At 47.3% G+C, this 12,498-nt stretch overlaps 1 protein-coding gene across 3 annotated transcripts; it reads left to right on the top strand.

The window, feature by feature from the left end:
- The first annotated feature begins 17 nt into the window (after positions 1-17).
- On the top strand, positions 18-10,380 carry LOC121324269 (alpha-1,6-mannosyl-glycoprotein 2-beta-N-acetylglucosaminyltransferase-like). 3 transcript variants are annotated; one of them, XM_041265977.1, is made up of 2 exons: positions 18-92; positions 7,137-10,380. In XM_041265977.1, the coding sequence occupies exon 2, from the start codon at positions 7,443-7,445 to the stop codon at positions 8,742-8,744; it is 1,302 nt and encodes a 433-aa protein (XP_041121911.1). In that variant the 5' UTR covers positions 18-92; positions 7,137-7,442; the 3' UTR covers positions 8,745-10,380. The 3 variants fall into 3 exon arrangements, with proteins under 3 accessions (XP_041121911.1, XP_041121910.1, XP_041121909.1); XM_041265976.1 differs by lacking the exon at positions 18-92 and adding an exon at positions 5,832-5,936; XM_041265975.1 differs by lacking the exon at positions 18-92 and adding an exon at positions 6,439-6,764.
- Positions 10,381-12,498: the final 2,118 nt, after the last annotated feature.

Here is a 12,498-nt window from a genome sequence, read left to right as displayed (position 1 = left end):
AGCAGGGATTGACGTAACTGTGTGGTGACGACCACGAGACGACCGGGGAGGGAAATCTCAATGTTGGCTTCTTGTGAAAGTATTTTTTTCTGGTTTGTATTCTGTAGATAGATACGAACCTAGGCTTTGTGTTCTGTAGATCTGCCTGCCAGGAAATGGACGATCTGCTATTACAGTATCCATTCACAAGAGTGGATTTACCTTGGGGGAGCTTGCTGAGTATCATTGGTAGCTGAAAGAAGGGTCTGGTATAGGATGTAATGTATTGACTGGTCAGTTCGGTTGCTTTTTAAAACTATATAGGTATGTTAAAAAATATATATATGCATTTGTAACTCAGGCTGATTCTATTTGACTGCAAGACTGTTTGGGTTAATAATACTGGGATATAGTAAGTGTTAACCAAGCCAGCTTTACTTATTGAAGATCTGTGTTGTTTTAAATTGAATATGCAGATGGTGAGTCTGGCAGTGGTACATAAATTAGCAGCAAGCAACGTGACAGCACAGCACAGGCAGTGTAGCTAGGAGACACAGCATTATACAGTATGTTTGCATTATTCAAATGCAAGGATAATGCAGCATTAGAAGATCACTGAAATTAACTCAGTTAATGTTCAATCACTGTGCTTTTTACTTGGTGGGGTGTATTGCATTGTATAGTATCATTTTAACTCTTGATAGTATTTTGAATTGGAAAGGGAAACAGTATTATTGGATATTGGGGTATTTTTGGTTTTGTGAGTTGTTCTGGAGGCCTGGGGTAGTTGCAGCACAGACCAGGCAAGCTGTGTAAAAGAAGCTCTTGGAGTTCTGTAATTTGGAGCAGCAGAACATTCCCATTAAATGCAGCTTGTTGGAAAGGGTGCTTAATAAACTGAAGTACCACCAAAACCTCCTAGGTGGTGCTCTTGCACTAGCACTGGCCTCCTTACACTGGCCACAAGCTGTGTAAACCTGAGCCCCGTGGCTTGCAGCAACCCGCCTTGCACTGAATCCACAAGCTGCTGTATCAGGAATCGCATCAACAGTCCTCTTGTGATAGTGATCACCTCCAGTGCTATCAAATCAGACCATTGCAGCTATCGCTACTTCAATATCAAGCATTTAATATTTCAGCAATGTAATAATTGCTGAAGCACACGCCTCATGAAAAACTTAACTGAGTGTGCACTGATAGATGATCTGAAGTGTTTGATATACATTTTAATGTAACAAAGTATTTCAGTTTTTGATCTTTATAAACATTACTGTACTGATGTCCAAGTGGTTCGTATGTCTGATATGCACAACAGTTAACATGCTGGTGTCATGAATGAGCATTCTTGGTATTGGCAGCTGTAATCTGGGTGTGAAGGCATTTTTGATATCCAGCACTTCATATTTTGGCAGTTGATGTTATAAGGACATGTCAATACTGATTGGATTCAGCTTTAAATCTCTTTAATAGAAGGAATCCAGCTTGCCGAGTCCGGGTTGGAACGCCCCTCAGTGTAAGGGGGTGTGTGTGCTTCGGGAATAGAGCCACAGTGAGGACAAGGGCTGCTGGCTTTCTTTTGTTAGTTTAGTTGGTTTTTTCAATAATAATGTGTGTAGATTCACTGTTATATGGACTGTACTGTTTGCTGAAGGTCTTGTATTGAAAACCCTATTACCTCACTACAACAAAAGCAGTCTGGCAGAAATATAAAATTCCATTATTTAATAAAGATAATAAAATATACTGGCTTTCTGTTTTTAATATATATTTTTTTTAATTACTGTAACTAAAATCGCTTTCTATTTTAACATTGCTTTTATGAAAAATGATTTTTGTAACACATTTGAATGCAATAGCAATTTCTGAGCTTAAGCAAACTCTCTAGCTTGGTGATCGGACCATAGCGTGGGTTTAGTAAGGGACAGACGAATGACTGTCATTTTTTTTTTTTTTCGATGTCTTTAAGTTTAATAATTGGAGTCACATCTGCGGAACGGTTTCAGTTGACTGAATTCTGTATCAGTAATGCTACCCCTTTAAAAACACACGTGTTAAAATGCATCATAACCCTGGCTTAGACACCGCTGGAGAATCTTGCAGCTTGGAGCTGTGCGCAGACCTCTGCGTTCCAAGGGCTGCGCCGATGATGAAGCTACAGAGGGATCTACCCAGGAGCCATTTTTCTTTACGATATACGTTAATTATTTTGCGTAACACAGTACTACAGACCGCGGCTGATCTGCCCCTGTCTGCTGCTATACTGGACATGCAGAGACACCTGTACAATCTCCGGGAATGTGCGAGTGCTTTCTCCATGCTGTATGACCAGTGGCTTTCGGTGCAAATGCAGCATTATGCACACCACAGGAGTTACACGCTAGCAGCACAGTGCTGACAGACACACAGAAACATCGGCGCACAAATCCATCTCAAACAGGAGGAAGTGGTGACCTACTTTTTCTTCTAATATTCTCAAAGTTATCAAATTAATTTTTATAAATATCTGTATTTCTTTTTTTAAATACAAATCCATAAATATAAGATCAAAGTCCCTTTTCACGTTCTCCACAGCGCACTGCCTGTTGAATTAGCACATTTGGAGGTCTGCATTTCCCACCGTGCGACACTGCCCCGCCGCTGCAGGTGTGAACCCGTGCCGTGACGTCACAGACAGGCTCTGGAATCTCGGGTTACCGGAGAGGCCCCGGCGGGCGCGGTGCTTTGTGTGATAGCGGAGTCAGTGCGGTTCACTGTCGCTTGCAGCTCGGTTTGTCGGGTGGGTGCGGTTCACTGTCGCTCGGAGCTCGGTTTGTCGGGTGGGTGCGGTTCACTGTCGCTTGGAGCTCGGTTTGTCGGGTGGGTGCGGTTCACTGTGGCTCGGAGCTCGGTTTGTCGGGTGGGTGCGGTTCACTGTCGCTTGCAGCTCGGTTTGTCGGGTGGGTGCGGTTCACTGTCGCTTGCAGCTCGGTTTGTCGGGTGGATGCGGTTCACTGTGGCTCGGAGCTCGGTTTGTCGGGTGGGTGCGGTTCACTGTCGCTTGCAGCTCGGTTTGTCGGGTGGGTGCGGTTCATTGTCGCTTGCAGCTCGGTTTGTCGGGTGGGTGCGGTTCACTGTCGCTTGCAGCTCGGTTTGTCGGGTGGGTGCGGTTCACTGTCGCTTGCAGCTCGGTTTGTCGGGTGGGTGCGGTTCACTGTGGCTCGGAGCTCGGTTTGTCGGGTGGGTGCGGTTCACTGTCGCTTGCAGCTCGGTTTGTCGGGTGGGTGCGGTTCACTGTCGCTTGCAGCTCGGTTTGTCGGGTGGGTGCGGTTCACTGTCGCTTGCAGCTCGGTTTGTCGGGTGGGTGCGGTTCACTGTGGCTCGGAGCTCGGTTTGTTGGGTCGATGCGGTTCATTGTCGCTTGCAGCTCGGTTTGTCGGGTGGGTGCGGTTCACTGTCGCTTGCAGCTCGGTTTGTCGGGTGGGTGCGGTTCACTGTCGCTTGCAGCTCGGTTTGTCGGGTGGGTGCGGTTCACTGTCGCTTGCAGCTCGGTTTGTTGGGTCGGTGCGGTTCACTGTCGCTTGCAGCTCGGTTTGTCGGGTGGGTGCGGTTCACTGTCGCTTGCAGCTCGGTTTGTCGGGTGGGTGCGGTTCACTGTCGCTTGCAGCTCGGTTTGTCGGGTGGGTGCGGTTCATTGTCGCTTGCAGCTCGGTTTGTCGGGTGGGTGCGGTTCATTGTCGCTTGCAGCTCGGTTTGTCGGGTGGGTGCGGTTCACTGTCGCTTGCAGCTCGGTTTGTCGGGTGGATGCGGTTCACTGTCGCTTGCAGCTCGGTTTGTCGGGTGGGTGCGGTTCACTGTCGCTTGCAGCTCGGTTTGTCGGGTGGGTGCGGTTCACTGTGGCTCGGAGCTCGGTTTGTCGGGTGGGTGCGGTTCACTGTCGCTCGGAGCTCGGTTTGTCGGGTGGGTGCGGTTCACTGTCGCTTGCAGCTCGGTTTGTCGGGTGGGTGCGGTTCACTGTCGCTCGGAGCTCGGTTTGTCGGGTGGGTGCGGTTCACTGTCGCTCGGAGCTCGGTTTGTCGGGTGGATGCGGTTCACTGTCGCTTGCAGCTCGGTTTGTCGGGTGGGTGCGGTTCACTGTCGCTTGCAGCTCGGTTTGTCGGGTGGGTGCGGTTCACTGTCGCTTGCAGCTCGGTTTGTCGGGTGGGTGCGGTTCACTGTCGCTTGCAGCTCGGTTTGTCGGGTGGGTGCGGTTCACTGTCGCTTGCAGCTCGGTTTGTCGGGTGGGTGCGGTTCACTGTCGCTTGCAGCTCGGTTTGTCGGGTGGGTGCGGTTCACTGTCGCTTGCAGCTCGGTTTGTCGGGTGGATGCGGTTCACTGTCGCTTGCAGCTCGGTTTGTCGGGTGGGTGCGGTTCATTGTCGCTTGCAGCTCGGTTTGTCGGGTGGGTGCGGTTCACTGTCGCTTGCAGCTCGGTTTGTCGGGTGGGTGCGGTTCATTGTCGCTTGCAGCTCGGTTTGTCGGGTCGATGCGGTTCATTGTCGCTTGCAGCTCGGTTTGTCGGGTGGGTGCGGTTCACTGTCGCTTGCAGCTCGGTTTGTCGGGTGGGTGCGGTTCACTGTCGCTCGGAGCTCGGTTTGTCGGGTGGGTGCGGTTCACTGTCGCTTGCAGCTCGGTTTGTCGGGTGGGTGCGGTTCACTGTCGCTTGCAGCTCGGTTTGTCGGGTGGGTGCGGTTCACTGTCGCTTGCAGCTCGGTTTGTCGGGTGGGTGCGGTTCACTGTCGCTTGCAGCTCGGTTTGTCGGGTGGGTGCGGTTCACTGTCGCTTGCAGCTCGGTTTGTCGGGTGGGTGCGGTTCACTGTGGCTCGGAGCTCGGTTTGTCGGGTGGATGCGGTTCACTGTGGCTCGGAGCTCGGTTTGTCGGGTGGGTGCGGTTCACTGTCGCTCGGAGCTCGGTTTGTCGGGTGGGTGCGGTTCACTGTCGCTCGGAGCTCGGTTTGTCGGGTGGGTGCGGTTCACTGTCGCTTGCAGCTCGGTTTGTCGGGTGGGTGCGGTTCACTGTCGCTTGCAGCTCGGTTTGTCGGGTGGGTGCGGTTCACTGTCGCTTGCAGCTCGGTTTGTCGGGTGGGTGCGGTTCACTGTCGCTCGGAGCTCGGTTTGTCGGGTGGATGCGGTTCACTGTCGCTCGGAGCTCGGTTTGTCGGGTGGGTGCGGTTCACTGTCGCTTGCAGCTCGGTTTGTCGGGTGGGTGCGGTTCACTGTCGCTTGCAGCTCGGTTTGTCGGGTGGGTGCGGTTCACTGTCGCTTGCAGCTCGGTTTGTCGGGTGGGTGCGGTTCACTGTCGCTTGCAGCTCGGTTTGTCGGGTGGGTGCGGTTCACTGTCGCTTGCAGCTCGGTTTGTCGGGTGGGTGCGGTTCACTGTCGCTTGCAGCTCGGTTTGTCGGGTGGGTGCGGTTCACTGTCGCTTGCAGCTCGGTTTGTCGGGTGGGTGCGGTTCACTGTCGCTTGCAGCTCGGTTTGTCGGGTGGGTGCGGTTCACTGTCGCTTGCAGCTCGGTTTGTCGGGTGGGTGCGGTTCACTGTCGCTTGCAGCTCGGTTTGTCGGGTGGGTGCGGTTCACTGTCGCTTGCAGCTCGGTTTGTCGGGTGGGTGCGGTTCACTGTCGCTTGCAGCTCGGTTTGTCGGGTGGGTGCGGTTCACTGTCGCTTGCAGCTCGGTTTGTCGGGTGGGTGCGGTTCACTGTCGCTTGCAGCTCGGTTTGTCGGGTGGATGCGGTTCACTGTCGCTTGCAGCTCGGTTTGTCGGGTGGGTGCGGTTCACTGTCGCTTGCAGCTCGGTTTGTCGGGTGGATGCGGTTCACTGTCGCTTGCAGCGCTGTTGGAGATAAAGGGAGAGAGCTATTGGAGGAAAGCGAGGCTGTAAATACATCGCTCTGTTAATCACAACTGAGCTCAATCGCAGCAGCGGGGACGAACTGGGTTTAAAGGTACGTGGAAATATGATAACACGAAAGAGAGGGTTGCCGCTTGGTAAGACTATAATATATTTATTCATTAAATAATAATAATAATAATAATAATAATAATAATAATCTGGATGCGCTTGCTGTCTCTGCCCTGCGGGCATGTTAATGCATGACGGGGTATTTTTCTTATTAGTTGTTTAATTCTTGTAGATGAAATGGTTAATTCTGCTTCTCGCTGATGTTTTCATCGAGTTCCCCGCGCATTGCTGTTTGTTAATATTAAACATGTGGATTTTGGTTTTTTAAGTAAGGTAAATAGGGAATGTGTAATTGAAGTAGTTCGGTTTTTACTGGAGTTTATTTTTAGGGTTAACAGTGTTTGGTTTACTGCACAGTGCACGACACGTCAGTCTAACATTGGGAAAGGGGCTTGGGTAGAAATGTTGCGCCGCTTTTGTAGTTTTTGTTATTGTTTTATATTTATTTATTTATTTGCGACATTACTGCTGTGTTTTATTTTGTTGCAAGACCGGAAACCTTCAGTCAGTTAGAGGAAATGGCAAGAAACAAAAAACACAGCTTTACTTAATCACGTTTGGTGCCGCATTGACAACGCTGCTCCGTGACAAAGGATTTCTTTTTGAAGAACCAGTGCATCACCGAAGAACTACTGTCCGTTGAGTGCAGAGAGAGATAGACAGACAGACAGATAGATATAGATAGGTGTCACGTTACCAGCGAGGCATTGCACTATGCTCATTTCCTGAGCAAGAACATTTAAACGGAAGAGATTCAGTGGTGTGTTCATTGTTACGCGTGAATGCAGTAGCTGCTGAAGACGCTGGTCCGGTACAGTCAAATTAGTCTTTATGTTCATGTCTAAATATGTAGCGTGTCAATGATATGATTGAGTGTTGTTTTTATCTCTGTTTTACACATTGCACACGTTTTAAATGACAGTGTCGTTTGTTGTAAGTGCTTGCATGGACAGAACAAAGTAAACACCTCCGTGTAATGTGGCTGGCTCTTACGCAAGTCTAAGGTATTGAGATGCGATCCTCTTGACTTGTGCAGTGGCAGTAGCCGCCCGGTTGGCAGGTGCTAACGTATAGCAGTCTGCACATATTGTCAATGCCTGTTGTATATGTTGATGAACGGCGGGGCGGGGTCCAAACCTTCACGTGTGATTTATGAGCCATGTCTATGTGCTTTGTTTTTCAGAAATCCTCTGGCACTGGGTTATTTTTGCAAGCTTGGTCTCTGTAAGTTGCTGCCTAATTAAAACTTGAAACAGACAATGGACAACTGGATATATTTTGCATCAACAGCCTACTCAGGCAATCTGAGTCAAAATTGAAGAAAAAGCAAGGATAAGATCACTGTTTTGTTAGTGTTTTACCCCATGTTGTAAACAGTGTCTTCTTCCTTTGAGTAGAGCACCGCTCACCCTGGATTAGGGTGCTCATCTGCCTTTCTTTTTCTTCTGTGTTTTTTTTTAAGTTTTCTTGTGCTCGATCACTGCCTGCCATGAGATTCCGAATTTACAAGCGCAAGGTTTTTATATTAACTCTGATAGTTGTAGCCTGTGGCTTTGCCTTCTGGAGCAGTGGGAGGCAAAGGAAAGGCGAGATGTTCACCAGAGACACCGAGGTGGAGAGAGGTGACCGGGGACAAAGCACGTCTGTCCACAGAAAAGTGTGGAACGAGACACTACCGGACAAGGGGCAGAAACCCGAGGTGGACAACATGACCTTGGTTTATCGGGGGATCGTTTACCAGCTGAACTTTGACCAGACCATCAAGAATGCGGAGAAGTTCACCAGCCGTCCGAAAGATGACCTGGTCGTGGTGGTCCAAGTCCACAACCGACCCGAGTACCTGAGACTGCTAGTAGACTCTCTTAGGAAAGCCAAGGGCATTGAAAACGTGCTGCTGATATTCAGCCACGACTACTGGTCCCCGGATATTAATCAAGTGGTCGCTACCGTCGATTTTTGCCAAGTCCTTCAAATATTCTTCCCTTTTAGCATTCAGTTGTACCCTCAAGAGTTTCCCGGAAACGACCCTAAAGACTGCCCGAGAGACATCCCCAAGAAAGATGCCTTAAAACTGGGCTGCATCAACGCAGGTTTCCCGGATTCGTTCGGCCATTACCGAGAAGCAAAGTTCTCCCAGACTAAGCACCACTGGTGGTGGAAGCTGCATTTCGTCTGGGAACGGGTGAAAGCCTTGAAAGACCACAGCGGGTTGGTTTTGCTCATTGAAGAGGACCACTACCTGTCACCAGACTTCTACCACCTCCTCAAGAAGATGTGGAGCCTGAAGAATGAGCAGTGCCCTGACTGCGACGTTTTTTCACTGGGCACTTACACCCATGCCGGCTTCTCCCACAAGGCTGACAAAGTGGAGGTAAAAGCGTGGAAGTCGACTGAGCACAACATGGGCATGGCGCTGAGCAGAGACACTTACCAGAAGCTGATGCAGTGCACAGACACGTTCTGCAGCTACGATGACTATAACTGGGACTGGTCCCTGCAGTACGTCACTGTCGCCTGCCTGCAGAGGTTCTGGAAGGTCATGGTAAGTGAAGCCCCGAGGATCTTCCATGCTGGAGACTGCGGGATGCACCACAAGGAAACCTGCATGCCCCAAACCCAGAAAACCAAAATCATGAGCATTCTGCAGAGCCATGGCAACCAGCTGTTCCCCGAGACCATCCTCATAACCAAGAGGCTGCAGGTAGCTGCAGTTTCTCCGCACGTGAAAAACGGTGGATGGGGAGACATCCGAGACCACGAACTTTGCAAAAGCTACCGCAGGCTGCAGTGACATTCCTTTCCAGAAACTTCCCACAAAAAGCTACCGCAGGCTGCAGTGACATTCCTTTCCAGAAACTTCCCACAAAAAGCCTTTTGAAATGTGTTTTTGTTTTTTTTTTCTTTTTCTTTACAGACTGTTTCTATACTTATTGGGAGTGAAGCAAATAAAAGTACAATGTCTCTTTTAATAACCAAGTAAAAACAAGACGTCTTGTGGAAGTTCACAGCAGTCTTGTGGTTTTATTATTACAAGCATGCTATATAGCCTTTTGCAGTACTAGGACCCCCCCCCCATAAGCGATCCTCCTAGCTTTCTGAATCAAGAACCCAAAGGCTAACCCTAAGAGGAATGTGAGCTGTGGTTTGGAAAGCAAGCCTGTGTGCAGCATTCCCAGCTTTGTACATGGGTAGCTCATGTCTATCATTTAGCAGCAGGGTCATTCCACGGTCTGCAGTTTAAAACAGCATTCTGTTTAAAATGGTAAAGCTGTAGGCGAATGCAGTCAGACAAACACAGTGGCATGACCAACTACTGATACAACAAACCTGTTCATTACATAACTGTAGGGACTGCTGTTTTTCAGCGCTCTTTAAGGTACCAAACAATCTTATTGTATATTTAAAATGAGTTATGAAAGCTGTTCAAGGGTGTTTTGGGGTAATGGAGAGCTTTCTGAATTGACTGGCCAGTCCTGACTGTGTTCAGATTTGATGAGGTAACATGTGTTCACAACCACCAGTCTTTCTTCAAGAAGTGCTAACCACAAGTCTGACTTGATTTCTTCTTTCCACTGGTCCTTCCTGCCTTTCTTTTTCTTTTCTTGTGTTTTATACTTTAGTTTGGAATGTGCAGGCGGGTCAAAGACTGTGAAACAGTAAAGCTGCTGCTACTTCCTGGTGTGAAATTGTCTGTCTGCAAGCTGGTCCAGTGACCAAACACCCAGGAAATGATTAAACACAGGGATGAACACAAGACTCCCATTGCATAGCAGCTTGATCCACTTCCCAATGTTGCTAGGAGTTTAATCAGAGACACCTGAGATTGTTACACACTGTGGCTAATCAGGCTCATGTTAAAACCTGGAATGGGGTGGAAAGTGCTATGCAATAGGAGTCTTATAATACCAAGAAGAAACCGTTCAATTTGTTTTGATGCACAGCATTGTTTCTGGAAAAATATCTGTGAATTAAAATATATAAATACAACAAAGAATCAAAAGATCTTTAATACAGGAAACTAATGAGGGCAAATTAAAACCATGAATAGCACTCGTCTTCTGAGAGCTAACAGTTTATAGACCACTGAGAAAGAATAGCACTAAACAAACAACAGTGCAGTTCAAATAAGCAAAAGGAATGTCAATATTAACGTCTTGTCATGTAAACGTTGTATACAATTTCACAGAACCCTTAGAGCCTAGATCCACGCTTGTGGTATGAATGTGTCCACTGTTTCTATTATAATATCTATAGATTAAAACTGCAGTTATTTTAAATGGAATTTTAACTGGAAACAAGAAGTGGGTGGCGTTGATAAAAGATGTGGCTTAACAGAAGTCTACTGGAAGCTGTAATAGCAGTACAGTAGCGTTTCATGCTACATTTCAAAATGTCACATTTTTCATCAGTTTTTTGATAAGTACATGGAAAACTACAAAGCGCTGGTGTGCAATTCAATATGGTAACGTAACATTATTCAGCAGGTTTCATTCGACTTTATGAAGCAAAGTTAGTTAATTCTACAGGGTGATGCAGCACTCTGAGCTGTGCTAATGGTGGTGTTAAGTGTGGTTGTATTTGAACAGCCTGAGTAAGCTAGCAATTTATTTAAACATTTTGGGCTCCTTGTGCGCCCCAGGGGTGCAGTTTTCCACTGTGGGCTAATTACCAATGTCATACATTTACTATGGTGGGGTCATTTTAGCTGTTATTTGCCCATAGGGGAAAATAAAGGGCCACGTGACTTGAATGTCAGCTGCTGACTCGAGAGCTGCAGCTGAAGACTGGGTGAAACGTGGGAGAGAGGGAGCTGTGACCTAACCCAGGGACTGCAACATGTTTAAAATGCATGCAATGACAGCAGTGTGTGTGTGTGTGTGTGTGTGTAATAGGGTAAGTTAAAAACACAAAGCAAAACAACAGCTTTGCGCTATAGAACACTGTAGAAAATGACTGTGAATGTAGCATGACCTGCTCTGGAAAATACAATAGGATTCTAAATTATGCACAAACTTTCAGCCTTGAAGGATGGTAAGAAGCAAACATTTTACCAGGAGTTATGAGGCCTGCTGTTTACAATGAGTTCAGGGTAAATTCTGAAGCTATTATGATACGGATGATTAACTCTATAGGACCAGATTGATACAATGCTGTTAAGAGAACACTACACAATGGGAAATTCCTTTTCATTCATTTTTATTATTAATATTACTGTAAATCAACACTAAGAACAATTACAGGGTAAGCTTTCTTTCATATCCATGGCTCACCAGTGAATTCACACTTCGTATTCTATGCAGTGTTTTGCCACCAGCTTGTATGTTCTCATTATATAAGACTTCAACGTTTGTCACTCTTAGTCCAGTTCAAATAAAAGGCTTTTTTGTAAAGAGAATGCAGAGCAGGTGGTATGATTGCGTATAATAGTTACACTTCCATCTTTGTTAGTTTCCTCAATGATGGGCAGGGCAGACATGCAGACCTCTGAACCCTCCTTCTGCTCTGTGGGCAGGTCATCCTCATCTAGCCCACTCCCATTTCCCACTGCCAACCTCTCCTCCAACCGGACCCCTTTCTGTGCTTTATTAGCTGTGCCAGCGTATAATGCAGCGTCATGGGGAGGTGAGTCCTTGCTTACAGATACTGGCTCCATTGGTGTTGCTGCATCCATGGTGTTTGGCACTGCAGGTGGGTCAGCTGCTGCAGAGCTGTTAGTTAACAAAGGATCCTTTCCATTGGCCATCTGAGACCCTGGCGTGATTCCCTGCTGACAAGGAAAGGAAAGGAAAGGCTTAATTAACTACCAGGGGAACTAACTTTTCAAAGCAACAGAAAAAAAAACCTGAGCCGAGAAAAGATAAAACATACATAGCACCAAAAGTTACTACTGATCAATCACAATTTCTCATTGTAACTTGAAACATGTCAGTATTGTGTAACACTGGCTGCTGTTAATGCTGTCTTGGTAACTCACGGTTTTAATTTACACAACAATATGAGTTACAGTGAGCTAAGCCAGAAAGCCATTAAGTATTGAAACACGTTAGTCAAACACACTGGCCCCTCTCTACCACACTGCATAAAACAATTACTGCAAAGCACATCTATCCCAAAACTACCAACTTTCATTTTGTGTGTGTGTGTGTGTGTGTGTGTTTTATGAAACTAGCATGCAGATTTAAGATAGCTTTTTAGGAGAAAAGTGCTTTCACCACAGGAACTGTAGGCTAATTATTACAGATTCCACTTGCCAGTAGACCTTTCAAGGTTTAAGAAAAGTCTTTGCCAACCTCTTAAACAGATGGGTTTTGCACATCACTTTACAGCAATGACTCTGGCTAAGCAATGTGGTAATTTGATGACAGCTGCTGAAGGGACTTTACTGCCTGGAAGCAGAACCCAGTCAATGCATTCTCACAAGATGAGTGGCATTAATGCTATTATTACTCCACAGCTGCATCACATGCCATTTACAGGGCATCAATAATCTCATCACTAGATTCTAGTGGGTTGATCAGTGACTGGAGTGAGAATAAAGGAATGCA

The sequence above is a fragment of the Polyodon spathula genome, chromosome 12 (assembly GCF_017654505.1).
Source record: "Polyodon spathula isolate WHYD16114869_AA chromosome 12, ASM1765450v1, whole genome shotgun sequence".
Classification (NCBI taxonomy): Eukaryota; Metazoa; Chordata; class Actinopteri; order Acipenseriformes; family Polyodontidae; genus Polyodon; species Polyodon spathula.
This window is presented reverse-complemented; position numbering and strand designations above follow the sequence as displayed.

Coding starts and splice junctions, on each gene's coding strand:
- LOC121324269 (XM_041265977.1), top strand. CDS start 7,443: ATGAGATTCCGAATTTACAAGCGCAAGGTTTTTATATTAACTCTGATA.